Source organism: Macaca nemestrina, chromosome 11, assembly GCF_043159975.1.
Source record: "Macaca nemestrina isolate mMacNem1 chromosome 11, mMacNem.hap1, whole genome shotgun sequence".
NCBI classification, from domain to species: Eukaryota; Metazoa; Chordata; class Mammalia; order Primates; family Cercopithecidae; genus Macaca; species Macaca nemestrina.
In genome coordinates, this window is record NC_092135.1 from 76,233,100 (window position 1) to 76,254,986 (window position 21,887).

The 21,887-nt window shown below is 39.2% G+C and overlaps 1 protein-coding gene across 13 annotated transcripts in view; it reads left to right on the forward strand.

Annotated features, from left to right (window-relative positions):
• Nucleotides 1–21,887, forward strand: part of LOC105468962 (oxysterol binding protein like 6) — a 207,579-nt gene that overhangs the window by 104,631 nt on the left and 81,061 nt on the right. For 12 of the 13 annotated variants that reach the window (XM_011719442.3, XM_011719447.3, XM_011719448.3 and 9 more), the window contains exon 3: nucleotides 9,242–9,494. In XM_011719442.3, the coding sequence (XP_011717744.1) occupies nucleotides 9,393–9,494 (102 nt within the window). In that variant the 5' untranslated portion in view covers nucleotides 9,242–9,392. The remainder of the gene's footprint in view (nucleotides 1–9,241; nucleotides 9,495–21,887) is intronic. The other variant, XM_011719445.3, reaches the window with a different exon arrangement.

A 21,887-nucleotide genomic window follows, 5' to 3' on the forward strand; every position in this document is an offset into this window, starting at 1 on the left:
AAGAAAAAGAACTAATATGAGGGTGGATCTCTACAGTCTGCAGGCACAATCAATGTTATTTAATGGATATAATGGAAGATTTAAATCTTAACTAAAGTGATGAGCCCAGTAAACAACCTGAATGACTTTTGTGGCTCATGACATTGGACTATAATGAGAAAAGTGACATACTCCCAACCCTCATGGATCTTACAGAATCAAGTCAAATAAATGCAGTGCAGGGTATGTTAAAAAAATATATGTATGTGTATGTATAGAAGTAATACAGATTGGAGTGATAATTCTGTCTAATAGGTTAGGAAAGACTTCATAAAGAAGCTGAAACTTGACCACAAAATAATATAAAATTAATGTCTGCATATTGTAGAAGTCATAATAGCTGGTGATTCAGGAACTTTTTATTGTAGTAAAAAATACATATATATATATATAGAGAGAGAGAGCATAAAATTTATCATTTTAACCGCTTTGAAGTGTCCACTTCTGTGTCATTAAGTGCATTCACATTGTTTGGTATCCGTCACCACCATGCATTTCCAGAACCTTTCCGTCTTTCAAAGTGAAACTCTGTAACTACTAAACACAAACTCTTCCCATTTCCCCCTCCTCACAGATGCTTATAACCACCATTCTACCTTCTGTCTTTATACATTTGACTATTCTGCGTACCTCATGTCTCATATAAGTGAAATCATACAGTATTTGTGTTTTGTTCCTTTGTACCTAACTTATTTCCCTTTAAAATGATGCCTTCAGGGTCCATCTATGTCATTACATGTGTCAGAATTTCCTTCCTTTTTAAGGCTGAATAATATTCCATTGTATGGATGTAACCCTTTTTTAATGTATTCATTCTTTCATTGATGGACTGGGTTGCTTCTGAATTTTGGCTACATGCTGCTATGGACATGGTTGTACAGTATCTTAGCCTATGATTTTAGCTCTTTCAGTGCATATACCTGAAAGTGGAATTGCTGGATCATATGGCAGTTTATTTTTAGTTTTTTATTTGTTTGAGATGGAGTTTTGCTCCTGTTGCCCAGGCTGGAGTACAGTGGCACAAGCTCAGCTCACTGCAACCTTCACCTCCCAGGTTCAAGCAATTCTCCTGCTTCACCCTCCTGAGTAGCTGGGATTACAGGCGAGTACCACAACATTCAGCTAATGTTTTGTATTTTTATTAGAGACCTCAGGTGATCCACCCACCTCTGCCTCCCAAAGTGCTGGGATTACAGGTGTGAGCCACTGTGCCCGGCCTATTTTTAGTTTTTTTTGCCATACTGTTCTCCACCGCACCTACATCATTTTCTGTTCCCACCAGCAACACACAAGGGTTGGTTCAAGGACATTTTTAACCCAAGTCATTTTGTCTGCTTTAGCCAACTCCTCAGAATGCCTTGACTCGGTACAGAAATGGTTGTTTTGACAGCAAATTCCTCCAGAGAACAGGACATGTACTGTTGAAATCATATAGTGCCTTAGTAAGAATTTGTACACACCTGGGGATTTATGAGTCATCATTTAAGGTCACAAAGTAGGGCAAAACATTTTGTTATGTCTTATTGTTGCCAAAAAGTCTTTGCACTGTGCTGACAATTGGTATCTGTTAGCAGTCATCAGAACCATATTTCCCAGTATTATTTTTCTGTTAGAATATGAGCTATGACATTATCTAATCTTTCTTTCAAAACATGATGGCAAAGGCCAGAAACCAAGTGATGAATCAAAAAGTGACTGACAAGTCTTGGAAAATTAGTACTGGTGAAATGATCACTTAATATGCATTTGAGGTTTTTCCATGTCTTTTCATGGCCTTGATAGCTCGTATCTTTTTTGCACTGAATAATATTCTTACTGATATTTTTAAGACCCTTTTGTCATTGCATAGACTAGTTTCTAGAATTCTTGTCTGTTCCATCTGCTTTTCCTGGCCCTGTACTACTACTATTAATCAGGGAAGCTGTTAAATAGCTTTAGTGTGTGATAGGGTAAAGTATCTTTCATTATTTTTTAAAATATTTTTTGCAATTCTCACACGTTTACTCTTCCAGATGAACTTACCTTTTTTCTTTCTTTCCTTCCTTCCTTTCTTTGTTTTCTTTCTTTCTTTTCTTTCTTTCGCTCCGTGTGGAGCAAAGTTAACTCATAGGCAGTGCATCCAGAGTAGCCCAGATGAACTTTAAAATAATATTGCCAAGTCATTAAAAATCCTGTTATGATTTTGGTAACGATTACATTAAATTGTGTCAATGTGAGAGTAATAAATGTTTTACAATATTTAGTTTGCTGTAAAACTTACTTCAAATACAAAATTCAGATGTAGAGCTAAACAAAGTAAAAGATATGATTCCTTTTGCATTCTTTCTTTTCCCTTTTCCCACCCATCAGGTTTGATGGTTGCTCACATCAGGGATGAGCGTTTGTCTTATTCATTTACTTAGTAAGGGGCCTGAGAAGAGTGGAGAGAGAGTAGAGCCTTGGTCAGTTGAAATCAGGAAACTTGCCTCTAGGATTTTCTAATGAGGTTCCTCCAAATTATCTGTGAATAGTCATGCAAATATTTAAAAAGACAAACTGTCAATAACCCAAACACTAGCTTCAAACAGAATAATACAATGTCAAACTATAGAGGACTAAACCCTAATTTTTTGAAAGCTATATATCGCAAATTGAGGAAAATCTAGCCAAGTTTTCATTATGACAAACCTTATCTTCCCTTGCAGAAAAGGAGGTGGCTTTTCTTACAATTTGTCCTCACACTTTGAGATCCCTGTAGGTCCCAACTAGGAAAAGTGGCAGCGTTCCAAGTGATGGGCAGGGGATTCAGATGCTCCTCATAGACAAGGAGTGACACTCCGGGTGGGTCACTCCTTTATTCCTTTGCTTGGGACTCTGGACACACATTCTTCTTAGACCATAGGGTCACTCTCAGGGTGTGCTTAAGTTATTGCTGTTAGATGCATCTGCCATACAGAGGGTAGGGGAGGCGGGATGAAGGTCTGCTTATTTTGTTTGTTTATGACGGGGGCAGCGAGGACAGGGTCTCGCTCTGTCGCCTAGGCGGGAGTGCAGTGGCATGATCTCAGGTCACTGCAACCTCCACCTCCCGGATTCAAGTGATTCTTGTGCCTCAGCCTCCCGAATAGCCGAGATCACAGGCATGTGTCACCATGCCCAACTAATTTGTGTATTTTTAGCAGAAAAAGGGTTTCACCATGTTGGCCAGGCTGGTCTTGAACTACTGGCCTCAAGTGATCCTACTTCCTTATCCTCCCAAATGCTGGGATTACAGGCATGAGCCACCACACCCAGCCCCATTTTACTCTTAACTGTCACTTACAGACTGTAGGTTCCAGCGTGATTTAGAGAAGTTTAAAGGGAAATGGAAATAGAACTTTAAAAGGAGAATTATATCTTTCAAATTATTGTCAAATATAAAAGGCTATTAAAACCATATGAAAGTCAGTATGCTGCAAAAGCCAGATTACCAAGCAAAGCCATCAAGCATTAAAGGAAACAAAGAAGAACCCAAAAAATAGAAAGTACGAAATGGTATGGCAGGGGTAAGATCAATTATTAGTTATAACGTTAAATAGAAATTGGAAATACTTCACTAAAATTAGATTTTTTGAACAATTCAACCTAATCATTACTAGAGGGACACGTAATATAAAATATACAGGAAGTTGGGCTGGGCGCGGTGGCTCACGCCTGTAATCCCAGCACTTTGGGAGGCTGAGGTGGGTGGATCATGAGGTCAGGGGTTCAAGACCAGCCTGACCAACATGGTGAAACCCCATCTCCACTAAAAATACAAAAATTAGCTTGGCATGGTGGCAGGCGCCTGTAATCCCAGCTACTCAGGAGGCTGAGGCAGAAGAATTGCTTGAACCCGGGAGGCGGAGGTTGCAGTGAGCCGAGATCACGCCACTGCACTCCAGCCTGGGCAAAAGAGCGAGACTCCATCCGAAAAAAATAACATATATATATATATATATATATATATATATATATATATACACAAACACATATAGGAAGTTTAAATGGGAAGGATGGACAAAGTTTATTTAATCACTTACAAGTGGAAAGGGAAGAGATAATATCAGATAAAGCAAAACAAAAAGTATTGAAAGGAATGAAAAAGGTCATTTTTATAATGATTAAAACTAAATGTATAACTATTACAAACTCTTCTGTGATAAATCTCTTTGTTCCAAAACATACCGAGTACAACCTAAATGTCCCAAAAGAAGAATGGTTCAACGTATTGTGGTATATCTGTGTGGTCGTCTTATTTGTAATGATTAAGAATGGTATTGTTGAAGTTTCTTTGTTTATCAAAAAAGCCATTAGTGATATATTGTCGATCGAAAAACCATACTGCAGATAGTGTGAATATTATTCTCCTACTTTGATTAAAGTAGAACAAAAAATGTTAACAAGGGTTATCTCTCAGTGATGTAACTGGAGTCAATTTAAATATTTTCAACTGTACTTTTAATCTTTTCCTATAGTTTATATAGTAAATTATTATTATACCCAAATATCTACTGCCTCGCCCACTGGGAGAACTATAGTTTCATGCATCATTGACCTCACCTAGGCCATGTGACTCGTTTTGGCCAATAAAACATGAGTGAGCTAACCTGTACCACCTACAAGCAAAAGCTCTAAGAACCATCCCATGGTTCTGCAATGCCTCTTTGCCCTGCTTCTCCTGGGGGCTATTTGTTAAGCCTGGAATGAAGAGGACTCAAGGTAGGTCTGCAGCTGACCTAAAGGACATGTAAATGAGCTAAAAATAAACCTTTCTTGTAAGCCTCTTGGAAGCAGAGACGGGGCCCTAACCTGCTGGTGCCTTGATTTATCAGCCTTCAGGACTGTGAGAAAGACATTTGGGGCTTGGTTGTGGCACATTACAACTTAGCCCAGGGTAAGTGTTTTTCTGGACACATACAATTTATGATGCCTTTGAACAGCAAGTTCTAGAAGTCTTCCCTACCGGCTTTTGCTTTAATTAGGTCCCTGGGTCATAAATCTGAGATTTATGTCACTCAATGAAAATGCAAATGTTACAGCAAGCAATACTTGTGGTGTTCCCACTGTTATAAAGGAAGAATGAGACAGAAAAATTAGATGTTCGTCTCTCCCGTATTGCTGTTATTTCCAGCCACAATACCTTTCTCATTGAGTATAGTAATTATGTTGGTTTTGACTTTAAAATTTATGGCCTTTCATTGGTTTAGAATATTGTTTAGGCAATTTCTGAAAATGTTCTTTCATAGAGATAATTTTTTTTTATGTTATAGCAATTCCTACACTCTAAGAATAAAAAATAACCTTCTCTCAGAGTTTAAACTTACTTTTATAATGCGTTTGAAAAAGAGCAGGTGGTCAAACACTTGATTGAAAATTGGTTGGAATAATCTTTAAAGGGCATCTCATTCAACTTTATATTTAAAGTACTTGAAACCCTTTCTGTTAAAAAAATAACAAAAATTCTTAGAAACAACAACAATAACCTCAAAAACAATTCTTGTAATGAATTAAGTTCTCTTACTTTTTCTTCATTTTGCTATTATTCAGCATATTTATAACTATAGGTCAACTGAAATGCTGACCTTTTATCATAAACAAGTTATCCTGAAAATGTCATTTTAAATTAAAACAAAAATCAAAGTGTTAGCATTGATGTTAATGAAAAAAGTACAGTTTTAAAAAAGAAAAAAATCCAGCAGAGGAAATATACCTTGGATTGAATTTACTTCCAAATGGATTACAGTTTAATTATTTAGGTTGTTACAACCTCATCCCTTGGGAGCACTTGAACGCATCACAAAAGTACCTCCCTTTTGGCTCAAGAGTCAGCATCTACTTGTAAAATATTTTGGACCAGAAAGCTAAGTACTTCAAATCAAGGATCTGAGCAGTGTCTTTACATTCTGTTTGCTGGCACCACAGCTTGGCATCAGAAACTTTACTCACTTACTAGACTGCCTTCATAAAACAAAAAGATTAGATGATCGTCTCTCAAGTGGAGGTTTATTACTACCTTTTGCCAATAATGAATGAAACTATCTCTAGCCCACAGAAGAGATACACAGCACTTTCCATTTCTGTTTGTCCAAAGACTAGTTTTATTTCAAGAGAAAGTCTCCCAGTTTGGAGGGTAAGTAGCTTTTATTTTTCTTGCGGTGACAGTGAAGTTGAAATCTTAAGACTGGATTACAAGTTCTATTCACTAGAATGTCCAGTTTTCACACTTTATAAAAATTACCCTTGTAATTATTGGTTTTGTTTTTTTAGGTATTCTCTATAAATAAGTGACCATTAAAATCCCGAATAACACATTCAGGTGACATAATCCATTAATATTATGTTACAGATTATTAAAAATATAACTATAGGACCATATAAAATTTCATTTACTGGCACATGTGAAATTTACATGATCTATAAAGGATCTGATCAATATATCTGTATCATTACCATAGTCTATTAAACATTTACATCTCCAGCCTAGATTTTCCTGAGCTCCAGACCTACATTTCCAAGAGTTTGTCTCCATTTGAATGCCTTCAGCAATGTCTCAAACCACAATCATGACTTTCCCATGGATCTTGGATTTCCTTTTACCATTTCTTGCTCGGAATGCCACAGACCTGAGATTTAGCCTTAACCCTGCCTCCCCCACCACGTCCAGTCACAGGACACAGGACTCAGTGTTGGAATTTCTGCCACCACTCTCCCATCCTCTCCTGAGTCCTGATTGGGCCCTCCTCATCTTCTTTACTTCCCCACTTGGAGTCTCCCCACAGCTGCCAAAGTCACCCCTTAGTAACACAAATCTGGTTACATCTTGATGGCTTCTCATGCTTATAATAAAAATCAAAATGCCAATGTCTTTTTTTTTTTTTTTTTTGAGACGGAGTCTCACGCTGTTGCCCAGGCTGGAGTGCAGTGGCGCGATCTCGGCTCACTGCAAGCTCCGCCTCCCGGGTTCCCGCCATTCTCCTGCCTCAGCCTCCTGAGTAGCTGGGACTACAGGCGCCCGGCACCGCGCCCGGCTCATTTTTTTGTATTTTTAGTAGAGACGGGGTTTCACTGTGGTCTCGATCTCCTGACCTTGTGATCCGCCCGCCTCGGCCTCCCAAAGTGCTGGGATTACAGGCTTGAGCCACCGCGCCCGGCCAAAATGCCAATGTCTTAGTCCACCTTCTGCTTCTATAACAGAGTACCCAAGACTGGGTAAGTTATAAAGAACATAAATTTCTTTCTCACAGTCCCAAAGGCTGGGAAATCAAGGCACCAGTAGGTTAGGGCCCTGTCTCTCTGCTCCCAAGAGGCACTTCAAATGCTGCATCCTCTGTAGAGGAGGAACTCCATGTCCTCACATGGTAGGAGAGCAGAAGAGAGAGAACCCACTTCCACAAGCTGTATTAGTCAATTCTCATGCTGCTAATAAAGACGTACCCGAGAGTGCCAAATTTATAAAGGAAAGCGGTTTAATTGACTCACAGTTCTGCATGACTAGGGAGGCCTTAGGAAACCTACAATCATGGCAGAAGGGGAAACAAACACGTCCTTCTTCACATGTCAGCAGCGAGGAGAAATGCCAAGCAAAACGGGGGAAAGTCCCTTATAAAACCATCAGATCTGACCTCTCATGAGAACAGGATGAGGGTAACCACCCCCATGATCAAATTACTTCCCATCTGGTTCCTCCCATGACATATGGGGATTATGGGAACTACAATTCAGGATGAGATGTGGGTGGGAACACAGCCAAACCACATCACAAGCTCTTTATATAGTGGCACTAACCTAGTCTCGAGGGCTCCACGCTCATGACCTAAACACCTTCCATTAGGCCTCACTTCCCAATACTGTTGCATTGGGGTTAGGCTTCTAACACATGAATTTTGGTTCACACATTCAGACATAGCTACTGTCATGGCCTACAAGGTCCTGCAGGGACTGGCTTCTGCGTTTCTTTGATCACCATATTGTCGTCTCTCTGACTCTAGTCATATTGGCTACCACTCATCTGTTGATCATGTCATGCCAGACGCCCAGGTACCTAGTTAACTCCTCATCCTTTGGACCTCAGCTCTAACTCCTAGATCCATTAGTTCACCTCCCTCACTGTCTTCATGATGCCCATATATCTCCATCATTTTTTGTTTACTTGATTCAGTGTCTCACCTTCTAGACTGAAGTTCATGTCTCACTTTTTTGTGGTCTAAAGATTGATTTCTGTTTCCTGCTAGCAGCTTTCCTTCCCAACCTGTGTTAACAAGCCTATACAAATGTTCTGGTGTTCTGTACTTCCTTCAAGAAGATACTAGCATTAAGATGGGAGCTAGAATGTGGCCTTCTTCTTATAAGAGGATAAGGTTCACTTTAATTGTCTATCTTTTGGGAAATATTATTTTTTAAGCTTTTAATGTTATACCATAGTGCTTACCTTTTAAACACGTTTTAGCATAGCTGTGTTGGAGACAAGGCCAATTTAAGAGTTTCTCTCTGACATAAGCTTTTAACCTCAATATTAACAATGCAAACCTTTCTTACATGAATCCAAGTAAAAAAATTGAAGTGGCGGTTAGCTATGCATAAGTGAAGGAACTCCATTTACCCCTGCTGTGAGATACCCTGTCAATCCGTAGATGTTCGCAAGTGTGTTGGTTACTGAGAGTCACATGTAGGCATGCTATAATTTTGAGGTACAAATAACTGTGGATATATGTATTCCTTGACCTTCACAAATGCTGGATCACAGGATGCACATAATGTGTTAACATAATGCATTAACTCTTTTGTAACTGACTACTTTGTGTTGGATTTAACTGTCACATACATGACATAGCTAAACTAAAGACAAACATGGACCGAGCTCTTATTCTAGTCCATTGGGTAGGAGAGATTATGTTTCTGGAGGAGAATCTGGCATCCTTGGCATTAGGGTCTCAAATATAGCATTATAATCTGCTTTAAAACAAAGAAAATGTAAGAGGAGAGAATATGACTTTAGCACATGATTTCTTCCCATTTTCCTGTTGGCAGTCCTTTTTTTGCATGTTAACACTTTCATCTTCCACTTTAAAATCTAGAGAGAGAAGTATTTCTTAATGTGTCAGAGTTCTTCCTCTCACTAACACAAATTAATGTTTCATCCTAAATATAATGATATTAATTTGACTTTATTTACTTATATGAGGCTTGTTTGTTTTGCTCTTAGGTGGTTTGGACACCCTGAATATTGCCTGTTCTTTTCTAGTCAAACCTGATTCATGAAATGGAATGAAGCTGAAAAATCATCTACTTCTTTGTGGATTTGAGAGAAGATTGGGATGGTCTTAAGTGCATAAAACGAGACTCTAACTGCAGCGATGAGTTCAGATGAGAAGGGCATTTCCCCTGCTCATAAAACATCCACTCCAACCCATAGAAGTGCCTCCTCTTCGATATCCTCCCAAAGGGACAGTAGGCAGGTAAGAGAAGAGCATTAAGTGCCTTTGGTTGTTTTATGCAAATGCAATACCATTGAGATAGGATGGGATTGCTAATTATTTCTGAAATTGTTTTGTAAAGTCTTTTATTCCAAGTGAAAACTCATTATTTTCTGTAGATACATTTGATGATGTCATGAAGCTCCCACTGTTGCTTCTCTGTGATTTAGGACTCTTTTTTAGAAGGCAGACACAGAAGGCTGGTAGGGTGGCTATGGGAAGCCCTACTGTCTTTTCCTCCCTGCACCTGGAGGGGGAGCCAGCATCAAGAACTTGAATACTCTTCTCTTCATTCATGGAGGTGGAAAGGGAACTATGAACCCTGTAAAGGACATCTTCCTATAAGGCTGTCACTGGGCTGCCAAGCACTAATCTCTGTTCGATATTTTGTGGAATCTGGTAACAGCTAGATTCGGGAATTAGGTTACGGATAAAATTGTAATACCAGGAATTAAAAGCGGTGAGAACCCAAACAGTGTTTACAGGCAACAGAGAAAGTAAATGGTTATTACTTAATTATGGTAGAAAACGCCCATGGTTCCATTTGAGCCAATTTTGCAAGTTATTTTTGTGATATCATTACTGTTTAAGTGGCGATTCTGCTGGCAGGGTTATGTGAGCATTTGTCGTATGAATGGTCTTCATTGTCAAAACAGGTTGTTATTTCAGCCAGCACAGGTCTGAGCATAACTATTTTCTATCATAATTTGTCTTGTGATAGTATCTTGGTTGTGTCACTGGAAATTCCCAATAAGTAGGTGTTATTACCTTTTTATAAAAGCTTTCCGTTTTGGCAACTGTCAATTAGTGAGCATCGTGCAGGTTCTCCTTCACCCCCTCCACCCCTCACCCCCTGTTTTATGTTTTCAAAGCATATTGCCTAGTTTCTAGGAGTGTGAGCATCAGTCATTCGATTGGCCATCATATAGACATGGGTCTTGAGACAGCCACTTTCATACATGAATTCATTTTAGATAGTGCAAATGCACTGCTGGGGATGCTTTTTAGGAAACCCTCCCAGCACTTTCTCTTCCTTTTTAGCAAGAAATTCCAGGAGAATCTGGAAGAATCAAGGAGTGCTAATGCATATATCTTTCACAGATCCTAAGGCACGTGTTTCTACTCCAGGGTCTTGGGGAACTTTTGATACTGGTGTCTTTTGTTATGATGTTATGTTTTATTATGATGACACCTATATTCGGTTCATTATAAGTAGTCATGCCATTAAATCTGTGATTACACACAGTTATAATATTTATTGTATTGCATTTGCAGAGTCAAAGAAAGTAAGAGTACCAGGAATGGAAACACTTTTATATTAAATAACTACCATATTCTGAGATGCTTTCTAAGTTTGCAAATTTAGTCTACCTTTGCCTGCCTTGCTGTTCTTTCTTGTTATGGCTTCTTCGTTTTTCCCTTCCCTGGGCATTTAAACAGAGAGAGAGACACTGTAAGCAGCATGACCTTCCTGACTGCTGGGAAGAAGGAAGCCGTTGACCCAGCTCACTCTGGAGAATTGTGGCAAATGGAAAAGATGGATGACTGCTGTAGAAACATCTATCGATCATTGTTATTCTGCCTGTTGCACCCGAGCTCCAGCACAGGCATGCAAAGCAACAGGGAAACACTGAGACCCTGGTGTGCCGGAGGGAGCCTGAAGGTGGAATGTGTGACTCTTCACTTGCTTGTGAATGGAAAGTTTTATGATGGGAATGAAAGGAGCATGTCTGTACATTGATAACGAGTTCTAGAAAAGTAAGAGACACTTTTCAAAGGGTTATCATTCTTTAAGGAGAGAGTTTACTTTTACTCCTATTTATCTCGGCAGGTGGAAACTCTCCCAAAAACTTTCTTCCCTAGTTCCTTCCTGACTCCTGTTTTGTGTCTGGCTACCTCCCTCAGGGGAGAGAAGAATAGAAGAGATCAATTACAGTTCTGTTTTCCCTTCCTTATCTCAATCACTGCCTAAACCTCAGAATTAACTTAGGGAACTCAGATATTTTGAGTGATCATGTGATGTGATGTGATGTGATATAGTGTTTTTTATATGCATCTATTTTTGTGTGATAACTGTTTTCATAGTGAAGGGACATAGAGAAAGTGTGATAAATTTGGCTTCATTGAATCCTTTCCATTCTCCTGATTTGACTGACATCTATGCAGATGGTGCCAAATTGCAAACTCCAGCCCCATTTCTCTCCTAAATTAAGATCTAGCACATAGCTGAGAATACAGTGGTATCTTAATGCACATTGGTTGCCTTTCCTTCTCAAGTTCTAGTCCTAGGTCACTAATGAATTGACTGAGCATTTCTACTTAAATGCACTGCTGCTTGAGTGGTACCACTGTCTTAAATCAATACCTGTAAACCAGTTTGCTATCAGGATAACCATTCTCTCAGAGACCCAGGGTCACTGCCTGCCTTTCTCCTTTGCTTCTCCCACATTCAATAGGTTAACGAGTCTTATTGATCATTTCCTCCTTCATAATATTATAATTTCCTTCTATTCCCACTGTCAGCTCCCTTGCCCAGTGCTCATCACCTCTACCCAGGATCCTAAAGAGTACACTTGCCTCACTATCTCACTTATGCCTCACCATTTCAAATGTCCTGAGTAGGGCAGATTCATGCTCAAAATCCATCAGACTCATTGTTACCTACACAATTAAGGCCACAGTTTCTCACTTGGAACCCCATGTCCAGCATGATCTGGTCCGGGCTTGTGTTCCATTTTCCTCCCAACCTCAACAGTCTTGTCTGATCATAGTCCTGAACTGCCCTGTCTTTATCCCTACTTGCCTTTCCTGCATGGAATTCTCACCACCTTCCTCTCAACCCGATGCCTCCCTATGCATCAAAGACTGGCTCATATGACACTCCCACTGCCCATGCAAGCTTACTTTACCCTCTCCTTTCTCTGAGCTTTTATAGATCTTTTTGATAATATTTGACAGTTCTATATTGTTTATCTTTTTATGTACTGATCTCCTCTTCTGTATTGTGAGCTCTCTTAAACAGACTATGTACTCTTAAGTCTTCAGAGAGCAGCCTTGAACCTCAAATATTTTAATATATCCTGGAGGATATATTTTAAAGACCTGCAGCAACATTAGTTTTGTATTTTTATTACAAATTTTCCATTCCTGATTTATTTGTCCTTCTCTTCTTCCCTCCTCATGGATAAGTAAAACAAAGAACATCTGTGCATAATAGTAATTAGCTGTCCTTCCTGTCACTACATTAGGTAGTGTAGTTGGCAAAGAAGGGAGAGGAGCTAGGAAATAAAGTGACTCAGTGGCCCTGTGCTCACTAAGTGTTTCTTCACCAATGGTAGCGTCAAGACTCCTCTTAGTTACTTAACAAGTTAGAAGACTTTAATAATTGTTCCATTTGCATTTCACTAAATCTGATATGAGCTGTTAGAAAATCTAGCAAAATTGCCTCTGTGTGTGTGTGTGTGTGTGTGTGTGTGTGTGTGTGTGTGTGTGTATGTGTGTGTGTGTGGTGTGTGATCAACTATGACTCATAAGCTGTAATAAACATATTAATATATGCCCTAAAACTTCCAAAGAGGGAGCATAAGGATTGTTGATGAAACACTTAGGACTTACCCATAAACCAGCATTCCCCAAAGTGTTTGCCAAGTAATGCTTGCCCCTTGAGATGTTGCATTAAAAGGGAGTTCTTCTGTCAAATAAGTTAGAGAAGTGCTAAACAAAATCTCTTTTGCAATGTGCGTTACACAATTAAGGACACTGATAAGTCCCGAAGCAAGAATTTTTATTTAACTGAGTAATTCTAGAATTTAGTAGACTGGAACTTTTTTCCCTGTAAGATTTGATTGTTACAGATACAGATTCTTCCTTTTATGAAAAAAAAATTGGAAGGTCTAGGAACATTGATCCCAGATTTCTGATGACAACCCTAGACTGGGTTCAGTAGTGGCTTCCAGTGTAGTTGGGATATTTACTCTTTGATCGGCTACAGTCTTCACCTGCCCTCAATACTTATTTATGTTGACTGACTTGCCTTTAAAGCATTTGAATTTGTAAGCCCTGATCCTGGATGTCAGTAGGTCAGTCACAGTAATATTTAACTTACCAAGGGTGATTTCCACTTGGATTTTAAGAAAGCACCTTAAGTTTAACATGTCCAAAAATGAACTCTTAATTTCCCTCTTAAATGTACTCCTGCCCAGCTCACAGTGTCTCAGTAAATGACAACTCTGTTCTTTCATTTGGTGAGAAATCCAGGAATCCAGGAATCATCCTGTTGGTTCTACCTTCAGGACATACCCGGAATCTGATGACTGCTTGCCACCTCCTCCCCCTCCACCTTGGTCTGAGCCCCCGTCATTTTTCACCTGGACTATCGTCATAGTTTTCCAGTGGGTCTCCCTGCTTCTGTCCTTGCCCAACATACAGGTCATTCTTTACAGAGCAGTTGGAGTAATTCCTTCACAGCCTAAGTCAGATTGAGCCACTCTTCTGCACCAGACCCTCCAGTGACTTCCCATCTCTGCTCAAATAATATTGAATTGCTGACCATTGTCTATAAGGCCATTCATAATCTGGTTCTGCCTGATCCTCTGAGCGCATACCATGTTCCCTTTACATGGTTCTCTCCAGCGCATTCCTCAGATGTGCTAAGAACACACCCACCTCAGGGCCTTTGCACTTCTGGTCCCCTCACCCTCACCTGCTTTTCATCCAGCCATTCCCCGGTTTGTCACACACTTGGCTCAGTCTCCAAATGTACCCTCTTTGGGCAGCCTTCTCTGCCCTTCCCTGCATGTACTCATCTCTCCTTGTCCACTTAGCTGGTTTGATTTTTCTTTAAAGCATTAACCACCACCTGGCATGTTATCTATTTGTTTTTGTGTTTGTTTGCTGTTTATGTCTGTATCTCCTTCCTGTATTCCCTAACACTGAAATGTAAGCCCTATGAAAACAGGGTTTTATTTCACTCAATAATGTATTCCTAGCACCTTGTACAGCGCCTCACATTTGGTATGCTCAGGATGTACTAGAAGGAATAAATGAATGAATGAGAAGTCGGGATAGAGAGAAGATTGGGAGCTCGGCTCCAGAGGTCTTGATAGCTGTGAAGGAATAATCACGAGGTCAGGAGATGACAGCAGGGAGAGAAGATGATATGGTTTGGAGTTCCAAGTCCCACAAGAGTGGATTTTGAGAGTAGATAGCCCAAAGGCAGCAGAGAGGAGCTAAGAGAGCACAGTCCCTTCCTCTTGCTCCTAAGAGTGGACGTGTGGTGGAATAAGTGGAATCATGTGAAGGACAAAAGCAGACAAAAGCAGAGAGTTGGGAGCATTCTTCTGCACAGGTGTTAAACATATTGGAGGGGGTGGGATGTATCTCTTTATTTTGTTTAATTCATGATTTTTTTTTTTTATTGGAAAGACATCTTAGTCTGTCGCCCAGGCTGGAGTGCAGCGGTGCCATCTCAGCTCACTGGAGCCTTCACTACCTAGGTTCACGTGATTCTCCTGCCTCAGCCTCCAGAGTAGCTGGGACTACAGGTGAGCACCACCACGCCCAGCTAATTTTTGGAATTTTTTTTTTTTTTTTTTTGAGACGGAGTTTCGCTCTTTTTACCGAGGCTGGAGTGCAATGGCACAATCTTGGCTCACTGCAACCTCCGCCTCCTGGGTTCAAGCGATTCTCCTGCCTCACCCTTCTGATTAGCTGGGATTACAGGTGCACCACCTCTCTTGGCTAACTTTGTATTTTTAGTAGAGATGGGGTTTCACCATGTTGGCCAGGCTGGTCTTGAACTCCTGACCTCTGGTGATCACCTGCCTCGGCCTCCCAAAGTGCTGGGATTACAGGCATGAACCAACATGCCCAGCCTATTTTAGTTTATTTTTGAAACAGAGTCTCACTTTGTTGCCCAGGCGGGAGTGCAGTGGCACAATCTCAGCTCTTTGCAACCTCCACCTCCCAGGTTCAAGTAATTCTTATGCCTCCACCTCCCTAGTAGCTGGGATTACAGGCGCCTGCCACCACATCTGGCTAATTTGTGTACTTTTAGTAGAGATGGGGTTTCACTACGTTCGCCAAGCTAGTCTCAAACTCCTGACCTCGAGTGATCCACCAACCTCAACCTCCCAAAGTGCTGGGATTTCAGGCATGAGCCACTGCACCTAGCCTCTCTTTATTTTAAAATGAAGGTTATTGTTTCCTGATCAGTATGCATTTTATGGTCACATTATATAATAAGTGCTGAGATCACAGGCGTGAGCCACTGTGCCTGGCCTATGCCTACATACTTTAGAGAATGTTAACAAAATATATGTTTCTGAGGCATTTTCAGTAGTTCTAGGATTATGCCCAAGGATCTGCGTTTTCAAAAGCAAGTCCTGTATTTGGAGCCATTGATTATTTTTATTTGTGTTATTTTCAAGTTGTATCAGAAAATCAGACACTATGGCTCTGAGAATATAGGGTTTGGAATGCATACTTTTCAGTTGATAGCATCTGTCATGAGTGAATTCTTATATATATATATATATATATATATATATATATATATATATATCTCCACCAGGTTAGACCTTGTAATTCCTTAAATGAGTCAATTTTTTTGTTCAATGAAAAATCAAAGAAGAAAAAGCCAGCCAGCCTTCATAATGATTCAAAGTTTGCTGAAGCTCAGAGATCATAAAATAAAGAACATTTTAAGAAAAAAGTTATAAATAATAAAAAATAAATAAGTCGTCAGAGGCTAGAAGTTCATCTTCTTACCAGTTTTTACAAAATCTATATTCAGTATCATGGTCCATCTTTTAACAACTATATATTTCAATTACACAAGTATCGAAAATATTTCCTATGTATTATCAACAGCAGTACATTTCAAAACCAACAGTGGCCTGTTCATTCAAAGCCCACTGGTGACATGTTAAAGCCATCCCCAACAGTGACTCAGTGGGACCATGTGCTGGTGTAACCATGGGCTAGTGACATGGCCACTCAGAGCAGATTTCAGCAGCATCTGTTATACAGGAAACTCATTATAAGTAAAGAAGGTGCCTGGAAAACCAGACAGTAAAAATGTCTCTCATCAACTATCCTTTATGTACAAAGTTTTCATAACAATTTTTCTTGTTGAACAAACAGGCTAATAAAAAGATCTCCCAGCATATACATGAACTGAATTGGAATTTGTCTCTTCCGACTGAGCCTCTGGAGCATCTTTGAATCGCTCTGTTGAATGAAATAACTAAATCACTACTTTGAGACATAGTGTCAAATCTTCTAAATAGGAAATGGATTTCTTTGAGTTGTGAAAAATAGAATGTTATCTCAAACAAAAATGTTCTAATTTCTAGAGAAAAGAAAGTCAAGCATCCCTGATTTGATACCTAACCTCCAATTATAATCACCTCCAGTGTCACCAGTAAGGAGGAATATAACCTGAATTATTAGCTCTGTGTAGAATTCCACTGGACCTAGGGATTTGCAGGATGACCCTGGAACCCAACTGTCAGTTCAGAGAGAAACACTAACCTGATCTGAAAATCTGCAGTGTCCTCTCTGGAGTGCTGGGTATATTTAAATTATTGAGTTGATTCAAATTTCAGTTTAGCCTTTTTGGGATTCCACCCATCCCATGGAATCAACTTTTTGGGACTTAGGACCAGTGTCAGTGAGAAAATAATATTTGTTTACAAAAGCTCAGACTAGGACCAATTTTTGTGGCTTGGATGCAAACTGGGTGTTTTGAAGAGTCTAAATATTCGGCAAAATGTGTGTACAAACCAATAGAATAACACCAGCAATAGCTAGTATTTCATGAGCTCTCACTGTGTAAGGCTAGAAGTGTCAAAGGGGTGAAATGTCTTGCCAACAGCTAATGAGCAGTGGAGACAGGATTTGCTCCCTGGAACCCAGTTGCTGGAGCCCTTGTTCTTGGCCCCTCCACTATTAGATGTTGTAATGCTTGCCAAGCTGGATGTCCGGGCCTCCTGTATACTTTGAAGTGAACCTTGTAGGCAGCATTTGTCAATCATTTTTGAGTTAGGTATTGCCTCCTCATTTTTTCCCTTGAGCAATAATAGTAATTTTTCACATCCTTGATGACCTGGGAAACTGTAAATCAAATGGTACATAGACTAAAATGTTGATAGTTTCTGTCATGAACTGTTGCCATCATAGGTGAATTCTATGCTATCTGTGCTTTTCTCAGTTTTTGCATTTTTACTACACGTATTGCTTTTGGAATGAGAAGTTTCGGTCATCCTTTTGCAATGAGAGTTTTATTGACAACTGCTATTAACCTTTCCATTAGATGCAATGAGCAGCTCCACAGCTTTCTTGGCATCGCCACCTTTTGGAGATCCCTGTCACTGTTGCTTGGTGTTTACGGTACATGTTCAGTCCATGTCAAATGTGCTGAAATTGAGACCACTAGAAAGAGATTTGTTACCTGGAATGTGTTTTCCTAAAGGTCATATTTTATGAGTTAGTGTGTGTGTAGCTTTAAAACAGTGTTTGAAATGTAGTAAATATGACAAAAGTGTCATCAAATATTAAATATCATTATATGTTATATAATGGCACATGGATACTCATTACCCACAGATGATTCAGAATCGAATGCTACTTGGTTAGGAATCTGTTCACTGCTTTCTGTGCCTGCCAAAGCCTTTCAGTTCTCTAGGCCTGCCTTTATCAGTTTTTTACTTTAGAGGTTATCTCGTGTTACCTTGAGATGACTGGTTTTGGGTGACAATTTTATAGAAGCACATTCGTCTGTCAGATCCAAGATTAGAACTGCTCGTTAGGTTCTCAGGCATCACACCAAATAGAGAGGGCCACAGTATCATGAGTTAATGAAGCCCAGAGGGTCTCATTCAGTAGGTCCTTGAAAAGGCCTGAGAATCTGTTATTTACAGAAGCCTCCCCAGGAGACTGTTATTCACTCAGTTTTGGAAATGATCACTTTACAGAGAACATTTTTAGGTGTTTCATTAGAACTATAAAAACATCATCCCAAAGGACCCTAGGTCTGTAAAACTGCTTTATTTGATTTTCAACTTGGACAAACAGAAAATCTTACCTCCCTCTGTCTGGTATCCATTGTAACTCTCCTAGACTGGAAGCGAAATATTCTTACGAAGGTAAAGGAAAGTTCTGCATATACAGTATGTTTTATATTTCAAGTGCCAGACTTCCTGACCTCAACTCCCAATTAAGAGCTGATTTGTCAAAAATTTTAATAGCCAGAACTGGTGAGGTTTCAAGGAAATAGATACTCTCCTGCATTACTGCTAAGCATGTTAATTGATTTAACTTTTTTGGAGTGAAATTTAGTGGTATGTAACTACAGTTTTTTAAAAAAGTCATACTATGGGACCCAGTAACTCAGCTTCTAAAAACATGTATTCTAAGGAAACAATCAAAGATACACGTTAAAGATTTCAGTTAAAAAAATGTTTATTGATGTGTTCTTATAGTAGTAAAAAAATTAGAAACAGTCTAACATTCAACAAGGAAGTATTTAAATAACCTCTCTCATAGCTATACAGTGAAATATTGCACAGCTGCTAAAATTGCTTTTGAATATTTAATGCTGTGGGAACATTTTACTTTTAAAACCTCCGTAGCCACAGGTTCCAGATCCGTGGACTGAATCAGCCATTGTTGAGCCATATAAAGGGTTACATACATAACATCGTTTATGTAACCAGCCATGGATTGAAAATATCCCCCCTGCTACAATACAACGATCAAAAATATGCAAATAAAAAACAATACAGTATAACAACTGTTTACATCGCATTTACATAGTATTAGGTATCATAAGTAATATGGAGATGATTTAAAGTATACGGAAAGATGTGCATAGGTTATATGCAAATACTATGGCATTATGTATAAAGGAGTTGAGCATCTGTGGATTTTGGTATCTGCAGAAGGTCCTGGAGTCAGTCCCCCAAGGATACCAAGGGAGGACTGTATTGCTCATTGAAACCAAAAAACAAGCAAAAAGGCTATTAAATTGAAAAAAAAAATTTTTCATTTTGTTTTTAAGCATTGAGTGTGTATATGCATTAAAAAAACTGAAATAAAATATATCAAAATATTGAAAAAGTTTATTGCTGCTTATGTGTGGTTTTACTTTCTATTTTTCTGTTTTCCCCCCAAAATTTCGGCAATGAATGTGTTTTTCTAAAGGTCGTATTATATGAGTTTGTGTGTGTATATCTTTAAAACAGTATTTGCTTCAAAGAGAATAAAATACCTAGGAATCCAACTTACAAGGGATGTAAAGGACCTCCTCAAGGAGAACTACAAACCACTGCTCAGTGAAATAAAAGAGGACACAAACAAATGGAAGAACATACCATGCTCATGGATAGGAAGAATAAATATTGTGAAAATGGCCATACTGCCCAAGGTTATTTATAGATTCAATGCCATCCCCATCAAGCTACCAACGAGTTTCTTCACAGAATTGGAAAAAACTGCTTTAAAGTTCATATGGAACCAAAAAAGAGCCCGCATCTCCAAGACAATCCTAAGTCAAAAGAACAAAGCTGGAGGCATCAGACTACCTGACTTCAAACTATACTACAAGGCTACAGTAACCAAAACAGCATGGTACTGGTACCAAAACAGAGATATAGACCAATGGAACAGAACAGAGTCCTCAGAAATAATACCACACATCTACAGCCATCTGATCTTTGACAAACCTGAGAGAAACAAGAAATGGGGAAAGGATTGCCTATTTAATAAATGGTGCTGGGAAAATTGGCTAGCCATAAGTAGAAAGCTGAAACTGGATCCTTTCCTTACTCCTTATATGAATATTAATTCAAGATGGATTAGAGACTTAAATGTTAGACCTAATACCATAAAAACCCTAGAGGAAAACCTAGGTAGTACCATTCAGGACATAGGCATGGGCAAAGACTTCATGTCTAAAACACCAAAAGCAACGGCAACAAAAGCCAAAATTGACAAATGGGATCTCATTAAACTAAAGAGCTTCTGCACTGCAAAAGAAACTACCATCAGAGTGAACAGGCAACCTACAGAATGGGAGAAAATTTTTGCAATCTACTCATCTGACAAAGGGCTAATATCCAGAACCTACAAAGAACTCAAACAAATTTACAAGAAAAAAACAAACAACCCCATCAAAAAGTGGGCAAAGGATATGAACAGACATTTCTCAAAAGAAGACATTCATACAGCCAACAGACACATGAAAAAATGCTCATCATCACTGGCCATCAGAGAAATGCAAATCAAAACCACAATGAGATACCATCTCACACCAGTTAGAATGGCAATCATTAAAAAGTCAGGAAACAACAGGTGCTGGAGAGGATGTGGAGAAATAGGAACACTTTTACACTGTTGGTGGGATTGTAAACTAGTTCAACCATTATGGAAAACAGTATGGCGATTCCTCAAGGATCTAGAACTAGATGTACCATATGACCCAGCCATCCCATTACTGGGTATATACCCAAAGGATTATAAATCATGCTGCTATAAAGACACATGCACACGTATGTTTATTGCGGCACTATTCACAATAGCAAAGACTTGGAATCAATCCAAATGTCCATCAGTGACAGACTGGATTAAGAAAATGTGGCACATATACACCATGGAATACTATGCAGCCATAAAAAAGGACGAGTTTGTGTCCTTTGTAGGGACATGGATGCAGCTGGAAACCATCATTCTTAGCAAACTATCGCAAGAACAGAAAACCAAACACCGCATGTTCTCACTCATAGGTGGGAACTGAACAATGAGATCACTTGGACTCGGGAAGGGGAACATCACACACCGGGGCCTATCATGGGGAGGGGGGAGGGGGAAGGGATTGCACTGGGAGTTATACCTGATGTAAATGACGAGTTGATGGGTGCAGCACAGCAACATGGCACAAGTATACATATGTAACAAACCTGTACGTTATGCACATGTACCCTGGAACTTAAAGTATAATAATAAAAAATAATTTAAAAAAAAACAGTATTTGGAATGTCGTAAATGTGATAAAATTGTCAGCAAATATTAAATATCATTATGTATTATATTAAAATATAATGAAATTGCACACCGTACCTCAATAAGAATAAAATTAGAAGTTAAATGAGTATGAAGGATATTATGCCACATGGGAAGCTTGGCACAAGTTTTTCAAACCACTTTGAGGTGCGGAGGCATGAGCTGGGTCACCTTTTGTCTTCTTTCCTGCTTACATTTGATCTCACAGTAATTTAACTTAATTATGTCTCAGCAGGAACTTAGACTATATATATATGTGTGTGTGCGTGTATATATATATACATATAGTGAATCGTTATTCATTCTTTCATTCAG